This window comes from Telopea speciosissima, chromosome 2 (assembly GCF_018873765.1).
Source record: "Telopea speciosissima isolate NSW1024214 ecotype Mountain lineage chromosome 2, Tspe_v1, whole genome shotgun sequence".
Taxonomy (NCBI): Eukaryota; Viridiplantae; Streptophyta; class Magnoliopsida; order Proteales; family Proteaceae; genus Telopea; species Telopea speciosissima.
This window is the reverse complement of record NC_057917.1, coordinates 7,401,166-7,419,683: the sequence shown is the minus strand read 5'-3', so window position 1 is coordinate 7,419,683 and position 18,518 is coordinate 7,401,166. Positions and strand designations below refer to the sequence as shown.

The 18,518-nt window shown below is 38.5% G+C and overlaps 1 protein-coding gene across 1 annotated transcript; it reads left to right on the top strand.

Annotated features, from left to right (window-relative positions):
* Nucleotides 1-3,046: 3,046 nt before the first annotated feature.
* On the top strand, nt 3,047-17,487 carry LOC122649474 (UDP-galactose/UDP-glucose transporter 5B-like). Its single transcript, XM_043842647.1, has 12 exons — nt 3,047-3,307; nt 3,460-3,582; nt 4,164-4,277; nt 4,359-4,451; nt 4,629-4,694; nt 4,923-5,021; nt 6,397-6,476; nt 10,841-10,953; nt 16,389-16,477; nt 16,607-16,693; nt 16,820-16,888; nt 16,975-17,487. The coding sequence occupies exons 2-12, from the start codon at nt 3,478-3,480 to the stop codon at nt 17,104-17,106; spliced, it is 1,047 nt and encodes a 348-aa protein (XP_043698582.1). The 5' UTR covers nt 3,047-3,307; nt 3,460-3,477; the 3' UTR covers nt 17,107-17,487.
* The last annotated feature ends 1,031 nt before the right edge of the window (nt 17,488-18,518 follow it).

Genomic DNA, 18,518 nt, shown 5'->3' with positions numbered 1-18,518 from the left:
TGAATGTATGCCCCAAAGGCTAATAAACTACTAGATTTAGATCAGGTTATATGAGTATTGAGTGTTTGAAAAATAATAAGATGGACAGAGGTATAAGACTTACCTGTTTGTATGACAATTTTTATGTCACTGAAATATTTTTGTAGGAATTGAATAAGGGATTGATAGCTCCAATATCATCATCGTGTATCACTTGAATCAACAAACACGTATTTGAGTTGAGTTGTACTAACATACTGTTCTTAAGGTATTTGAACGCCCCAAATATGTGCAGACCGGATTGATCTTATGTTGTCACCTCCAAGGTAAAACAACTTCAATCACAATTCGCATCACTTCAAGTGTGATTATTAATCGGATAAAGTCTGAATGTAATACTCAGTAATTCATTGACACAGACACACTATGGTAACGGGGAAAACAGATTTTTTAGAACTGCTTTCAAACAAAAATGTTTAAAGATCGGATTATCCCCAAATTATATGAGAAATTGACAACACCCCCCCCCCCCCCTCTCTCTATATATAGGAGAAGATCGAAGATACACCACCCGTGGGTGTCTCCAAAGGACATGCCTACAACTCATGTATTTTCTCCCAAAACTTGTTTGTTAATCATTTAAACAAGTCTTCCAATACACACGCCCATTGATCATTTATGTGCCTAATAAGAAACGATAAAATATTCTAATAAACCTTTTATAAAACTAACAAAAACATTTTGAATCAAATATTTTAAAATCATTTAAAATTCCAACATTGATGACCCTACCACTCAAGTGAAAATGTATCACTATTATTTTACCAATAGATAAGTTAATCCATATGACAGAGAACTCTATTTTATATTTCATTAGTCAAATTCTAGTTTAAAAATAAGTATATAAATCATAGTTTAAAAACTCATATCTAAATCTGGATCGGTCCTAGCCGATTAAGTTTTGTAATGGATCTGAATCGATCAGGGTGATAGGCCGATAGGGGATGGGGATAGGGCCCAAGGTGGTTTGAACTCATGATTCTTATTTAAGGAGTTGGTCTTTTGCCAATTGAGCTGATCCCTTGAGGTGAATTTGAAATTTTATTTTGGTAAGAAATGAAATCAGCATGTCTGGAATAATGGAGCAGCCATAATTCTACCTAGGGGTGTCAATACCCAACCCGAACCGATGAAATCGGCCCGAACGAGCCCAGACCACACCGGACCGGACCGAACTCTTAATGGTTCGGTTTGGTTTGTGGATCCAGAAAGGCAAACGGTTTGGTTTGGTTTGGGCTAGCCCGACGGTGCACCGTTAGGCCCGAACCCAAACCGAACCGACCTAACCCGATAAATGAGTATATCAGTAAATGCCTAATGCCCCATTGCCCCCTAAATGTGTTGTGATAGTTTCTCACTTTAGCTCATATCCTTTGTTAGTGATTACCCAACCAATTGTATCCATAGGCCATAGGACATAGGATACAAAGATGCATTGTATTTGAAATATTTTATGTACTTAAAAGAGAAAGAGAAGAAAAATTAGCACTAACCGGACCTTACTAGTTATATAAAACCGATACCAAACCGAATCCAAACCGATATCAACCCGTTATCATAAACCGAAACCGACACGAAACCAAACCGCACCGAAATCGAATATTTCTTAATGGTTTGGTTTCGATTTCTATAAAAGTCACACCGAAAACCAAAAAGCCCGAACCGAAACCGGCCCGAACCGGTCCGTTGACACCCATAATTCTACCCAAAAAAAAAGAAAAGAAAAGGAGTAGCCATAATTGAGATCGGGCTCAACTGGATCCGAGTTTAAAAAACTATAATTGAAAACGACTCAAAGTGTGTGTCAAAATTTGAATAAAATTATGAAAATATCATTAGATAGAAATGAATATAAAATAAAATCTTTTATAATTTTAGCTGAAATTTTATTTTTTTCTTGGTAAGTTAATTTTAGCTGAAATTGTGCTAATAATATGTTTGCCTTGCCTTACCTTGCCTTGCCTTGCCTTGTCCTCACAAACAAGGACTAACCCATGAACTATCACGTAGTTAAGAGTGAAACTTTTTTTATTTGATAAAGAAGAGTGAAACATTATACTTCACTAGAATAGTGACATCTAGATTTTCTCAAAATAAAAAAGGATTATTAATTACAACTTCACCAGAAATAACGACATCTATATTTTGTCAAAATGAAAAGGATAATTAACTACAACACTCCCTCAATGGCTCAATCACGTTACACATACTAGACCATCAAGGGTTTTTTTTTTTGGGTAATACACAACCAAGGATTCTATATTTGATATCTTCAGTAGTCTATGACAGCCACATTAATATCTAAGATTAGCACAAATAGAGTTGTGAACTTGTGATAGTTCTACCCTAGGACACCTAGCTAGGTCCTAACTAGTAGCCTCTTACACTAAGTTAGGTCCTAATTGGTCGCGTTATTTTTGCACCTAAATACAGGGTTATGTGAAATTATCGCTCAATCCCTAATCAATCAAAAAAATCTCATTCAGTCAAATGCTTTTGCACAATCTCTTATTGATTTCCACGCTACATGACCAGATAGCGACCTATTGCCCAATTATCTATTATGGAATTATAGTATAGAAAGTGTCGAAAGCACCAGAATTAACCTTTTCTTCACAAGGTTAGAATTTTTTTCCCAACTTTATTTGTTTCGTTCTACTTAAACCGAATTATACAGTTTGTGTACACATCGAATGAAACCAAGTACAAGAACAAAACAAGAATCAAATAAAACCAAACCAATTCATTTCAATTTTCAGATTATGAAAATTGTTTGATTTCGGGAAGGAGGTGGGTAACACTGTCATTTCAGTGTCGATTCAGTAAATTCCATGGCACGTGCAGCGACTTGAGAGGGTCAACTAAGCAAAGTCCACTGGGGCCGGCTGACGTGGCGGAGATGAAGGAAGCAAACAGTCTTATTAAAATAAACTCTAAAAAAAAAAAATCGAGAGGGGGGGGAACAAAACGCCGGCGACGTGAAAAAAACGAAAGAGAGGAATTTCATCCCTGTCAGAAAGCTAATTAAGCTTCAAAAGCTTCGCAAATCACAAAAAGCTTTCTCCTAAAAGACTAAAACCCGTGCTAAACCCTCTCTCTCTCTCCTTCTTCTCATCCCATCTCAACGCGTGTCCTTCTGACTCTCTCTTCCTCCTCTCTTTCCCCTCTTTTCTCTTAACCGTGTTCCCAGATCGAACTCAATCTTTCGATTCCGAAAGCACCCACTCCAAAATCTATCGGTTTTGTCACTTCTCTTTCTATCTTTCCGGTGAGCTGCAGCGCTGACCACTGGTGATGTCACATTGCAGTCTCCTTTATTCATCAGTTTTTTCACTTCATTTTCTATCTTCTTGCCGCTTTTAATGATATTCTTGAGGCTTTATTTGATAGATTTTTATGTTTCATTGAATTCTTGAACAGTGCTGGTTTGTATGGGCCATGGCCGAACCTCCATTACCTGTTGAGAACGAGAACAAGTTGTGGAAGGGTGTCTTCGCTGTCATTGGGATCATAACAACCCTTGTTATCTATGGTGTCTTACAGGCACGATGCTTCTCTCATTTCCTCGCAATCTTAGTTATCACCATTTATATTATGGAACATAATCAAAAAAAGGTTCAATCTAGATTCCCTAGATTGCAGATTTTGTTTTTTCAATTTGTATTTGTATGCTTACGAATTCAAGATCTTCCTTTGTTTGAAAAGCATGAATCTGTGTTACTATAAGGGAAATATTGGATTTACTGTATCAATCGTGGGATTTTGACCCCGAGTGTTAGCCATTCTGGCATTGCTTATTTCTTTCCTGTTCATTCTTTTATCTGTTAACTTGTTAGGAGAGGGGACGAAAGTAAGTTTCAATTTAATCTGATTAGTGGGTGATAAACACCACCAGAATGTAAGCTTCGGAAAAGTGTTATGGCTTATAGAGGGAGTGTAATATGTGCACTGTGGAAGATCTTGCTTTTATTTTACCTTTTAGCACTTATTAATTTACCTGGTAATGAAATAAAACCTTATTTTATGCTGAGTTGATGATAAAAAAAAAAAGGGGGGGGGGGGGGTTAGGTTTTGAGTTGCTCGCTTTACGCTTTTGGCTGAAAAAACGAGTTATATTCCTGCAGGAAAAGATCATGAGAGTTCCTTATGGGGCGAACAAAGAATTTTTTAAATACTCGTTGTTTCTTGTCTTCTGCAACCGCATTACGACATCTGCTGTGTCTGCAGGAGCTTTATTGGTGAGTAGCTAATATCTATTAAATGTTTCTAGGTCTTAGGAAGCATTGACACAAATTTCTGATTTGCTCATTCCTCTACAGGCAAGCAAAAAGGCCTTGGACCCTGTTGCTCCAATTTATAAGTATTGCCTCATATCAGTATCAAACATACTGACCACAACATGCCAGTATGAGGTAATATATACATTTTGATATCATTGATCACAACATATTCCTGCAAAATAATTAATGACAAAATCACAGGCTTCTCTATTTGCTTTAAACTTCTATTACATGATTAGCTTTCGTTGGGAGTTGAGCAATGGGAGAAAACTTCTTTTGTAATATAGTGACATTAAGTTCTTGCTTCAGGCTCTCAAATATGTCAGTTTTCCAGTTCAGACACTTGCAAAATGTGCCAAAATGATACCTGTTATGGTAAGTTGATTATATTTGGTTAAAATTTGTCTTTTTACCCCTCTGAATTTTTCCTTGCAAATTTACTTGGACTTTGCTATTTCAGTTATGGATGCAATGTCTGGGATACAAAAGCCTCTTGCTATCTAACATTTGATCCAGCAATGTTATTTATTTTGTTTGTTATGAAATTATGCAAATTATAAAAAATGTGGTTGGATAAGCTGACAAACTTTATTCCTTCTACAGGTTTGGGGCACAATCATTATGCAAAAAAGATACAAGGGACAAGACTACTTATTGGCAGTCCTAGTAACACTGGGTTGTTCCATTTTTATTTTATATCCGGTAATCATGATGAGCACCTCCTGGTATCATTCTTGTTTCATTGCCACTGAATGGTGGTTGGTTGATATTTAAAAGGGCTAATGATGAGTCTCAACATGAATCTTGTTTTGTCTTATAATTCTATATGTTTACACTGAATCCATGAACAGAAAGGACAGACCAGGGTTTTAGAGTTCTAAGACTGAACTACAAGGAAAGAGGGTGCGGAAGAGGTTAGAGCTGATTAGGGTTTGCAGAAATAGAGAACAATAAGGAAAAATAGGGAGTAAGAAATTGTTATGGGACTTTAGACGTCTTACTTAACTAGGATAGAAAATAAAAGTTTCTAATGACAATTAGAAGCTAAATAAAGACTAATTGGACTCTCCTAGAATACACCTCATATACTTGGCCAAAAGTAAAAATATTCTTAGGATAAGCGCAAGGAGCACTGACCCCATTTAGTTGGCCTAAGTCTTAGTTGAGTTGAGAAAGCAGAAGGGAATACTGATCTGGTCTTGCCTGAGGCTCTTAATTTTTATATTAAACATATGGAGATACCGCATGCTGAAGAAAGTACCTATTGGGTTGCCACCTCTAGTAGGACCATGCGGTAAATGTAATCAAAGCTTGGTCTTCCTGCATTTGAGGCTATGGGTTCTAAATACACAAACCCTTTGATTACTGCAAAGAAACATCATTGCAAAACTGATGTTGCTTTGCCTTCTCTTTTCTGGATTGAGAAATCTCTGTAATAGAAACCTTTTTGTGGTTTATGCGGTTACTTAAAAGTTCAGCAAACTGAAACCTACAAGTAAATCATGCAATTTGAATAGGTCGGGCCTTTTTGTTTTCTTCAATATTTTGGTGGGTGAAACTGATACTGCTAGGCTTGCCAATTGTGATAGGCTGCTAGTTTATGGTGCAGCCTTTTGTTTTACTCAGTTGGTCAGATATGTTTTGGTCCATTGGAGGTAGTTATATTCGTAACAAATCAATCGTGGTCCAGTGCTAGTGTATGTGGATGTCAATAACGTAATGCATGGTGGATGGGTCGACATGTGGGTATGTATCTAGGCATTCTAAACAATAATTTCCTATTTTTATTCTCACGAGATGCTCTTCATGGTTATAACTGTGACAGAGATAATCTGTAGCCTTTCAACTGTCGGAAGTGTTTCTATATTTGAAAGTTATGCTGTACAATTACATGCTAATATTTGAAGAAAATGTTGGAACTATTAATGGTCTAAGGTGTGTCAGTCAAGAAACTATAGCTTTTTAACTAATATTTTATGCATCAATTAACATTTGATTCATCTAATTTTTGAGTAGTTGTCTGGATTTTTTATGGAAGCTAATGAACAACATCTTTTTTTCACCCTTCTGAACATAGACAGCAGCTGACATTAGTCCATACAACAGAGGAAGGGAAAGCACAGTTTGGGGAGTTTCCTTAATGGCTGGCTATCTCGGGTATCAATCCAAAATGCATTCTCCTTGAATTTGGCATCTGAATTTTGTAATTGATCCCTGGCATGCGTTACTGTTATTCACTTGTTATATTTTCTATGATACTATAATTTTTAGATGCACCATTTCTTATTGTTTAAACCTTTCAAGAGATGATAATCATGTTGTATCATGTATGTGAATTAATTACTTAATTTAGTTATGTGCTAAACACTTTCACTTCCCTCTACTTGCCTGCCCTATATTTAGTTATTTACCAACTCCCCTATCCTAAACTTCTTTTCTGATTCCCCCATTAAACCAAACTTTCATCTCTCTTTCTCTCCTGATAATTCAAAATTCCTAAATTACCCCTGATTTCCTCTCCTCCCCTCCTACAATCCCCATACGGTAGCCCACCACCACCCCATTCTGCATTCCCCACCCCTCTGCATCTACTCTTCCCGTTCTCCCGCTATATCCCTCCCCTCTTCCCACTCGTATCTCTCTCTCTTCACCCTTGCATCTCCCCCTTCGTCACCCCTGCATCTCCCTCCCCTGACCCCATCCCCCATCCCCCCTCTTCCTCGAACATTAAAAAAAAACACTGTAGTATAATTTTACCTTGTCCCTGAGATGCAGGTCAATTCTTTTGTAAACATGAAACCTGTCAACGTCGTAAGGGTCGAGAATCTTCCATCTACAAGCAAGGTGGGAGATCTGGTGTTACATATACTATGTCACCGTCTGCTGCGACTCGTGGTAGGACAATTGCTTGGGATGAGCCTCTCCTCATGTGAATTTTCTTGTTGTTTGCTTTGTTCTCTCCATTTTGATCTCGCAACGGAAGTGGAAGCAAAAGCAGAAACCGAAAAAGTTGTAGAGAGAGACAGAGAGAGGTAGATAGTTTTCAAAGGTTCAAGAGGGAGGAGAGAAAGGCCATTAGCTTCTCCTCTCCCATTCCTTTCTTTCAACTTTCGCTGCAAAATCCTTTCTTCTGCATCAGCTGTAGTTGTCAATTACTGATTGAGGTTGCTAGTTTCTTGGTATTTGCAAAGATCTCTGCCACAAAAAAATTTTCATCATCTTTGTTCCACCTCCAACTCCGATCGCCACCGGAAAAGGATTATGATCAACTGCAGCAGACGATCAGATCCTCTCAGAATATCTCTAGAAGACGCTATGTGTCCTTGATCTTAACCTGCCCCAATCTCTCTCTTTGTCTATCATAGATCGCCTGATTCCCGTAGAGCTCGATCTATGGTTGCTTTCGTCTAGAGACGATGATTGGGGGTTTTAGAACTTAACGCGGGTTAGGGGTGGGGAAGAGGGTGGTGGCGTGGGGGGAAGTTGGGGAGGGTGTGGGGTTGTAGGTATGGGGGGGCGTAGAGTTTCAGAGGGCGTAAGCTCAGGTGAGGGCAGGGAGTTGCAGGAATGGGGTGGCGAGGAAAAGGGGGAGTGCAGGGAGTAGCAGGGGGCAGGGTCGGGATGAGGGAGATGTGGGTTGGGAAGAGGAGGACGTGGGGAGGGGAGATGTAGAGGGTGGGGAGAGGGAAGGGCGGGGTAGGGGTTGGAGGTGGGGCCGTGGGGATGGTGGTGGGGCGGAGATGGGCAGCCAGGGGACTGCTAGGGGAGAAAGAGAGTGGAAGTTTGCTTTTCTGAGGGAATCAGAATATAAGTTTGGGCTATCCTCTTGCACTAAAAATGGTTAGGCTACCCTTCTCTTAATGGTTCAGGTATTGAAGTTTCAACTAAAAATGTTGAGGGTGGTTGTGGTAGTTGATTACCTCATAAGGAATTCTAGTATTGTGGCAAAAAGAAAATTACGATGTAGGATTGTGAGAATTAAAGTTTTATCATGCAGATTCATCATTGATGAATCTGGATTGCAACCCGAGAGCTAGAAATCGAAGATTGACATGAAATAAGTATTCTAGGATTCAAGAAGCTACCGAACCAGTTATAATTAGTGAACTCAAAACAACAGATGAGCATAAAAATGCCCTTTTTGCAATAAACACCACCGCCTGAATTTTAATTTTTTTTGGGGGGGGGGGGGCGGTGTTGATAACTGTAGAGATTTTAATAATTTAAGCTGTACATGTACAAACAGTTTTCAACATCCAATAAAGAAAGCAAAGCTCCGAGGAAAACTGGAATTTGTTCACCATAGGTGATGATGGTAAAACCTTTACATTTCCATTTCTTGACACTTCTGTGGGTTAGAATTCAGTAATTGACTATTACCCTGTCTTAATTTGCAATTAGAGAAAAGACCCATAACTGGATAGCTTAATAGAAACTTGTGGAGGCAGTAAATTACTAAATCCCCCCCCCCCAAAATTGCGATTTCTGGACACAATGAGACTCCCTTGAGGTAAATAAAAGAGAAAATTACTTGGACACCCCCTGTACTATGGCCTAATTACTTATTCTCTCCAATGTTTGAAACAATATTTGAACACCCCTTGCAGTCTACCATTTCTTTCAAGTAGCCCTGTACGTTAGTCAGTCACCATTACCATGGGTTAAATATTTTTTAAATACCAAAACTACCCTTAAGGTGTAGTGAAGTGACATTTACCCCCCTTCTTCTTCTTCTTCCTGCAACAAAAAAAAAAGTGGGCAGCCATGGCAGCTATTTCAAAAACCATTAAGGGTTCAAAAGTTCTACACGATTACTTGTCTTGCTCTCTCTCTCTCTCTACCTCTGTCTCTGATCTCTGCTGAATCGAAGCTTTGATTCTAGTTTCCTGGCGACATTTGCAGAGACGGAATATCTAAGTACCTTTCACATTGATAGGAGTCTTTGGCTCTTACTTCTACTTCTCATTTCATCTTCGTATTGACATGTGTTTTATCGGATTGAAATCCAGAACTTTTAGTTCTCTTCCTTAATTTTCTGAGGAAGTGGATCCCATCATTACATTATTAGTTCCTCACCAACCCATATATGAAGGGGAAAGTGAAAGCTTAACACGTACACTTAAAAGTATCAGATTCGAACGAACCCTTCACACAAATACCACTCATGAATCAGCTTAGCTGTTTGGGTCTATGTGTCTGTGTGAGGATTACGACAAAAACAAGGTTTACTGTCGCCAAAATTAGATATTTCATTTGGCAAAAGTCCAGATACTCTTGTCAATGCTGGCCCAGATCCAGGATCGGACAAGAAAGAGGAAATACAGTTCATGAACATGGGCGAACATGGGCATCCTTTCCTACCGGTCCACTTCTGATTACAGTTCCGCCTGTAGGTGAATGAGTTTGATTCCAGTTACCATTAAGGGTTTGAATCTTAATCAATTTTCAGATTCACATCTTTAATCTGAAAATCGATTAAGGGTTTTGGGTTATTTTGATTTGAAATTTGTTTAAGAAAAGAGAAATTTTTTGAAATCGATCAGGGTTTGAAATCAGTAGGAGGTAGGTGCGGTGGGGTTACATGAAGAAAAAGAAAAAGAAGAAGGAGAAGGGGGGTAAATTTGTCAATTTCGTTGTTTTCTATTGAATAGGTGATAAGGGTAAAATGGACATTTCCAATTAAACACTAACAGCAGACTAACACCATCAGGTTTTGGGGGTGTCAAGTAATTGTTTCAAACGTTGGTAATCGTAAGCAAAATGGCCATAGTACAGGGGGTGTCCAAGTAATTTTCTCTAAATAAAATAGAAACAAAGTGAACCCGGGATTTTCATACTGTCAAATCAATCAAACTATTCCTAGATTTTGTTGAAAAATAATTTGGAATCTGAGAATTTGTAATTTATAGATGCACCCTAGAGAAAATCTTTTTGGGTATGCCGAGTCTTGTAGAATCTCACTAGGAGTTCTTGCAGACCCAACTTTAAATTGAGTTGACTTTTCCGTAGCCTGCAAGTGTGGACTTCAAGGTCAGGAGGTCGCATTCAAGTTAAGGCTTCTGCATTTCCTTCTAAAGTTGCTGTCATATCACATGTATTTTTTGTTTCTATTTATGGTCTAGGATTTTTTGTTTCGTGATGTCGCTTCCAGTCTGTGAAAACGTGTGTAATGTTGCTACACCTTAATGTTAAAATTTAAAAGCACAAAAAACCCAATAATTAAGGGTCTCTTAGTGTTAGAGCGCCCATGAGCAACTAAACAGACTTTTTCATCCGAGTTCTCATATGTGTTCATAAAGAGTGTGCACTGATTTGGTCACTTTCTCGACCTTCCACCACTGTGATCTGTTCTTCCACCTCATATCTTGCGTCTCCTTTGATCTCTTTAATTTCATTTATCCAAAATAAAAAAGTGATTTCATTTATAAATTACCTGATTTATATCTGTTGATTTTGTCATGTAGATTTGGAAGTGAATGCAGTTTCTCTTTTATTCTTGTGCTCACTTGCATGTTTAACAGGTTTGATGGCTTCACAAGCACGTTCCAGGACAAACTATTTAAGGGTTATAATATGGAAATACACAATCAAATATTCTATACAACACTGTGTTCCTGTGTTCTTAGTTTAAGTGGTAAGTTCTTCCAGTTACATCTCAATTTCATTTCTCTAATCCTGCATGGAGTAATACGGACTACAGTTCCTTATTCCTGCATTTTTCCTCTTGTAAGGTAATAAATAAATCTATTGAAAATAGAAAAGGGTGTGAGAACTATGAGAGGAATTGCATGCATATATTAGCTTCCTTTTTTACAGATGCCAACAAAAACTTAGGAGAACTGAATGAAGCCATAAAATGTACAGCTTGATTAGCTTATCTCTCGTAGTAGCTTCCCTGTACAATATTAAAGAAAATAAAAGCTTTTACGATTTTACTTGGATGCCTGGCTGTACATGGGGCCCCACTATGCTCTTATTGAACACATTTACAACATGCTGAGAATCTATCTCGATAGTGATTTCCAAATTGACGATTAATTGCAGTCTGCGTTCCTTTTAAAAGATGATCCATCAGAATTTGAAGAGAGAGAGGTCCTGTCGGAGTAGAAGTCTCAAAACACAAATTTAGGAGTGGTTTTCAATCAAGCTATAGATTTGAACCTTGCATGGGGGTGTCAGTTCAGTGGACGTCCTGGTGGAGCACAAAATTTGCTTTTCCCTCTTATAAGCAATTAGAATTCTTTATTTGATGCTGTTACTGTTGCTGCATATGATAATTTATTGAGTATGTTACCTTTAGTTTGAAAGGTGGTTTCTGGTTGTTCTATGTATGTGGCCTTTGGCTGGTCTTTTCTCTTAAGAAATAGAAAAGCTGTTGACATAAGGCATCTTGTCAGTGGCAATAATTTATAGAATGGTTGTCATTGCCAGTTGGCAAGGGCTAGGGTTAATTTGCCTTTGCACAGATATATTTCCTCAGGTAATCCAACAATTAAAGCATGCGAGTTTATTCTGTTGGGAAAAACAAACCCTTTCCTACCTGTGTTTAAGTTAATGGAAAACCACAACTACCAAATTTGTGCAAAGCTAATTAGCTAATCAACAACAACTACTCAGCCTTATCACAACTAAATGAGGTCAGCTACATGGATCCTTACCCTCCAATCAGCTCTATTCGAGGTTATACTTGATATAAGGCCTAAGCTATGCATGTCTTTCCTCACTTCTCCCAGAGTCATTTTAGGTTTGCCCCTGGCTCTTTTAGCTCCTTCAATCTGAATCAAATTACTCTTCCATACTTGAGCATCTGAAGGCCTTTGTTGGACATGGCCATGCCACCTCAAATAACTTTCTCTTAGCATATCATGTGTAGGAGCTACCCCCAAATCAGCTCTAATTTTATCATTCCTTACTTTATCCTGCATAGTTTTGTCACACATCCACCCCAACAACCTCATCTCAGCTACACTGAGTTTATCTATATGATGCTTCTTAACTACCCAACATTCCGCAGCATTCATCATAGTTGGTCGTATGACTGTCCTATTAAATTTGTCCTTTATAGTTTTAAAGGAATATGTCTATCACAAAACACTTCGGATGCGCCTCTCCACTTCATCCATCCTATTTTAATTCGTTGCGAAACATAATCCTCTATATCACCTTCTTTATTTATGATTAAGCCTAGAATCCTAAAATAATCACTTTGCAGAATCTCTTTCTCATTAATTTTCACCACTTCGTTATTTGTCCTAGTGTAATTAAAGTTGCAAACCATATACTCCATTTTCGTTCTGCTTATCTCAAAACTTTTTGATTCCAAGGTTGATTTCCATAACTCCAACTTGGCGTTAATCCCTGTTTTTGTCTCATCCACCAAAACAACATCATCAACAAAAAAGCATACACCAAGCAGTCTGATCTTGAATGTCTCTGGCTAAATCATCTATGATAAGAGCACACCAGTTTTAACAAGAAAAACCCTTCTAAGGAGCACGAGCACCTCCACTCACTCTTACGATAAAACAAGAGAGGAGAAAGAAATCGCATATACTCTCTCATGGCAATGAGAAAATAAAGAAGGGTTCACTCACTCACCCCTTTACCTTTTATATAAAAACAAAAGTGAGAAAACGTGAGAGAGTGGAAGTCAGTTATTTCCACTTCTCACCTTATTAAAATTGTGTGTGGTCATTCTCCTTAACATGAGGAATCCAACAGATATATTTGGTTGTTGTGTTTCTTCATTAACTTGCACATAGGTGGGAAATGGTTTATTTTTCCTAACAAGTGGTATCGGAGTGAGCTTCTTGTGATTAGCTTGAATGTGAGCAATTGGATGATTTGGAAATCGAAGATGGAGGCTTGTTATACTGCAAAGATATGTACCCCTTAGAGGGTGATACGGTGAAACCGAATAAAATGTCTGATGCCAAATGAAAGAACTTAGACTAAAAATTCGTTTGCTTTATCCGATAATTTCTTTATGACACAGTTGTCCATCATGTATCCACAGAAACGTTGGCTTATTCATTGTGGAAGAAACTAGAAGGGTTGTATGAAATTAAGACTGCCGACAACACACACTTTTTTTTTTTATCAAAGAACTTGTTAACCTGAAGTAGAGAGAATGAATCTTAATTCCAGAACATTCAAATAATGTGAAAAGTATTTTAAATTTGCTCTCCTCTATGAAGATGGTGCTTGACTATGAGTTACAAGCCTTGTTTCTTCTCCATTTGTTACCTAATACTTGGGAGACATCGGTAATGTCTCTTAGTAATTTTACATCAGATGAGGTGCTCATAGTAAGTCGAGTAATAGGAAATCTGTTGAATGAAGAGACAAGAAGAACATCCTTGGGTTCACCTCAACAAGAAGTACTTGTCATAGAAAAACAAGGGAGACGAAAATACAAGTCGTGAAAGAGATTATATGTTACTACTGCAAAAAAGGAGGGATGCTACTGAAGTGATGGTACTTGGTATATGGAGTACCAAGAAAACATATGATAAAGGAGTGCTGAAAGCGTAAAAGAGATACATAGAGGGGGAGGAGGCGACAAATGAAAAAGTTCCCCACTGCTGTCAGTACGAATGTAGATATTATTATTTTCTTGGGTTGTAAAAAATCCTATCACACCTTAATAGATTAATGATCATAGTTATCAAGGCGGGAAGGCGTCCATGGCGTTTTAGAGGGTAAAAAAACAAGGCTACTCCGCCATGGCGGCAAGGCGCCTGCCATGGCGCCCAAGGCGTCCAAGCGTCCAAGGCGACCAAGGAGTTTGGACGCCATGGCGACGCCTTGATAACTATGTTAATGATACTGATGACTTCATTAATTTTATTCCAGTTCCTCCACCACCCATGGCACATAATGATTAGGGAGATGTACAACAAGACAATAAAGATGCAAACGACGATAATGGTGTTTTCACAGTTGGTACAATTGATGTTGAATAGGGGAGCAGCCCCTTGAGAGCCACCAGTTGAACCTCAACTACCAAGGAGTGGCAACCGTATACCGAGTATCAATCACATCAGTATATGCAATTGAACCGGAATGCTTTAAAGAAGCAAAGGCCGATAAACACAAAACCTATGCAAGAGTAGTTGCATAATGTAAGTACAACCTTTGACCAGTGCGTAGTTGGATCCGTGCCACGAACAAGAGTTGTTCATTCGAGGTAAAAGCATACTAGCGGTTTGTAGGATGAAGAATGAATTTAGTAGACCTTTTGCAATGGAAAAAGCACCACGTTATAGGATTGGAAAAATGTGGTGGGCACTCCTACAACGTGAGTAACCTGATGTAAGCTATGGTGGAAAACCTGTGTTGCAAGGATGCACAGATGTAGACATGGTAGATTTGGGTTTGGCGGATTCCTCCTCGTGAGTTGGAGGGGGGAGTTTGTTGGGTTCCTCCTAATGTTAAGGAGGGAATCCACGCACACTTTTAATACGGTAAGAAATGGAAACCGACCTCCACTCTCTCACGTCTTCTCACTTTTGTTTTTATATAAATGGAAGGGACAGTGGTGAGTGTATGAATCCTTCTTCTTTTTTCGTTTTCGTGAGAGGATATACGGGATTTCTTTCTCTTCTCTTGTGTTCTGCCGTAACAGTGAGTGGATGAAAAAAGAGAAGGTGCTCGTGTTCCTCGTACCAAGTTACGACGTGACATTCTCTATGTCAATTAAAGGAAAGGGTGTGTAGTTCTTCATGTGTTTGTCATGGCAGGTATTGAGGTGAGAGTAGTAATCTTGTGGATCCACTTATTTGGTGAGTTATTTCGCTATCCAAGAGGGATTATTGTTCTTGATGTTTGGTAACTTCGAGCATTGACTAGAGAGAATTGTAACACCATTATTGATCATAGTGGAAGTTTTCTTTGGACTAGGGCCCACGGTTTTCCCTTTCAACTCGGAAGGGTTTTCTATGTTAAAATTGATGGATTCTTTTGTGGTTGGTTTGATTTGATTTATTTGTATTATTTGGTTTGTGCATATTGGTCGTTGTGTTTCTCCATTAACTTGTATATGGGTGGTAAAGAGTTTGTTTTCCTAGTATATTCATCATCATATGATCATGCTATGGACTTGTGCCATTGGAAATGTATACTCTCAATTGAGCAGTGAAGTAAACTGTTATGTTATGTGTGACAATAGCGCTTGGAATTCAGGAATGTATTTTGTAGTTCTTGTTGGCCTTTTCCATCAATTTTTTGAATACGGCCTTCCGTTACCTTCTCTTGAGCAAGGAGCATATGGAAAAAAGACAAGCGTATCTGAGTCTAATTTTTAAATTGTAGTTTTCAGCACTTGTTGTGCAAGATTGGTGTGATTCTGCATTGAATGGCTGCCAATATGCCCGACCATCTTAAGGGAATTCGTAAGAAGTTGGAAAGTAATCTTGTTATATGCAAAACTTTGATGATTAGAAGTAATTTTGTACCTTGCTTAATGCTTTGCATTCTCTTTATATGTTTTTATCCCCCCAAAAAAATTGTTACTTATCTAGGTTAAACAAATGGAAGCAAAGAGAAATTTTTGCATATTGTTTTTCTTCTCGGTTTGTTGAACCAAGGGAAGATAATAAGCACTATTTATTCCAATTACACAGTCTTTCTTGGGTAGCTAATTACATTGCCAATTTTGGTTCTACTTATTGAGTAAATTCTTGTTGATGACTAGCAAGCCTTTCTTGTATTGGTTATGGAACTGGTTAAACTAAATAACGTTTGTTTTCCTAGTTGCTTAAGGTAAGCTAATTAGTTCTGCTTCATTGTTTTTCACTTTATTTTGTGGCCAACCCCAAATAGTGTGGGATAAGGCTTAGTGCATTGAGTTTTTTCTACTTAATGTCATTTTCAATTGGCCTGCTGCTACATTCTCATTTTCAACGTCATACTTCTATTCTACACTCTCTGCTGGGATCGTATTTATTGATGTCCTATTATGTAGCTTGGAGTGTAGGTTTACTTTTTTGCCAGTCCAAGAATGCCCCCTATGTTTAGGATTTTAATATTTGGTCACTGATTATGTTGGCAATGTTTATTCTGAACTAGGACTTGTATTACAGGGGAATCTTCTTTTAGCAATAGATTTTGTATACCGCCATAATGATTGCTTCTTCGACGTTGCACTGCTTTCAACTGTAAGTGATCTTTGCTGAGCTTTTCTGTAGTTTTGCCCACAGTAGATGTGTTAAGTGTGAACTGCCTGTTCAAGTTGTTTTCCTTTGAACGTATTTTGACCATCAGTTGCTACCACATCTGAATTTTAGGTTGCAACAGCTAGTCAATTCTTTATTTCCTACACAATCCGCACATTTGGTGCTCTCACATTCGCCACCATAATGACCACAAGACAGGTAATGAGAACTCCAAATATTACATTGTGCTTTATGTACTGGTCACTTGGTCAGTCATGTTAGCTAAATTGATCAAACACGATGTATGTTTCTGATTCTTGGTGTCCTATTACAATTCTTTTGAAGTTGGTGAGCATCATGCTGTCTTGCATGTGGTTTGCACATCCTCTAAGCTGGAAGCAATGGATTGGAGCTGTAAGCTTGAACCTCATAACTTCTTCCAATAACTATTTTGTTCTGGTTATTGAGATCTCTTAAAAAGTATTTTAATGCATGAGCAGGCTATTGTTTTTGGCTCTCTTTATGCGAAAAGCTTTCTAAGAAGTATACCTCAGAAGCCTACACCATCAGAAAATGTGCCGGGATCCAGTGCTACTTCATTGAATGGCAACCCCTGCTATGATAGGACATGACTGTGAATCATGACTGGACTTCCATGTTCCTATTACACTGGACAAGCTGCCATTCTTATTCTGCAGACACTGCTGCCATGCGGAGAAGGATATAATTGAAGAGTATAATGGTCTGGCATAGAAATCTTTTATGTCATTCATCTCGGGAAGGCACAGCAGGTTAAATACGATAAATTTATGTTGCCCTGATCTTTGCCATTTAAGTCATTTAACATGTTACCTGGAGCCAAATGATTCTTCTCCTCCACCCCTTTATACTAGCCCCAGTTTTAGTTCTGGTAGGATTAACAGATGCGCCTAATCTTAAAAGAGAGAGGCATCATAACTGCTACAGAAACCTTCTGTACTGGCACGTGGATAGTCAAAAGAAATTTTTGATGGTGGTGTATTGGATTCCAGAAGCTTGTCTCGTATGATGTAATATGAGCCCTCTTATGAGATTTAGTTGATTATAATTCAGTTTGAACAAATGGCACAACCATTAATCTTTCCATAAAATTTTCCGATCAACTCGTTAGTCATCAGACTAAGGGGTGGTCAATCCTGTAGCTTTCTTATTATGTTTTCTCACTCAGGCTTGATTTTTTATATTGCAATAACGAGACCTTACCACCAGGTTAAGGAATTTTTTTAGAGTACGGTTCCCTGACCGGTGTGGTTAACTAGTTCCTCTCACTAAAGGAGGGTGGACCCCACATGGGCAGACTGTTCGGTCAGAGTTCCAGGTGGGTTCCACCCCCCTCTTGTGAGAGGAATTAGGGAACCGCACCAGTCAAGGAACCGTAGACGATAACGACTCCCAGGTTAAGGGTGGTACCTTTGATTTTTTATATTGCAGTAATGAGACCTTACCAAGCCAATGAATATTGAGGGGTGTCATGCTGACGATCTCCTTCTAAGGGTGTCAATCGGTTAGGTTCAAGGTACAGAATGACAAAACCGATCTGAGCATAGGAACACAAACCAAAACCGATTCGATTCGGTTTATCAACCATATTGGGGGGAGGTTTTTAGTATTTTCTTTTTTAATTTGTTCTATGAGTATGTAGTGCATAACCAATGATGTAATCATCTATGAATTGGAAGGGGACATGGGCAATACATAGGACGGATGGTTGCTAATCAGAATAAGAGAGGTCTCTTCGAAGGCAGCTGATAAGAATAAGAGAGAAGTTCAAACAGAACCTCTCTGGGACGAGTGCTGATAGAACGGGTTTTCAATCGGTGAAACCGAAATTCTTTGTTTTAAAACCAAAGCCGAATTGATTTTCTTCAATTCAGTTCAGTCTAGTTTTAAAAGAGCAGACATGAATCCTCCTACACATGATAGACGATGACTGCTTCAAGATTCATGACTGCTCAAGCTTGAGTTTTTGCCCTCTGGAGGGGTAGTTTACCAAGATTTGACCCTG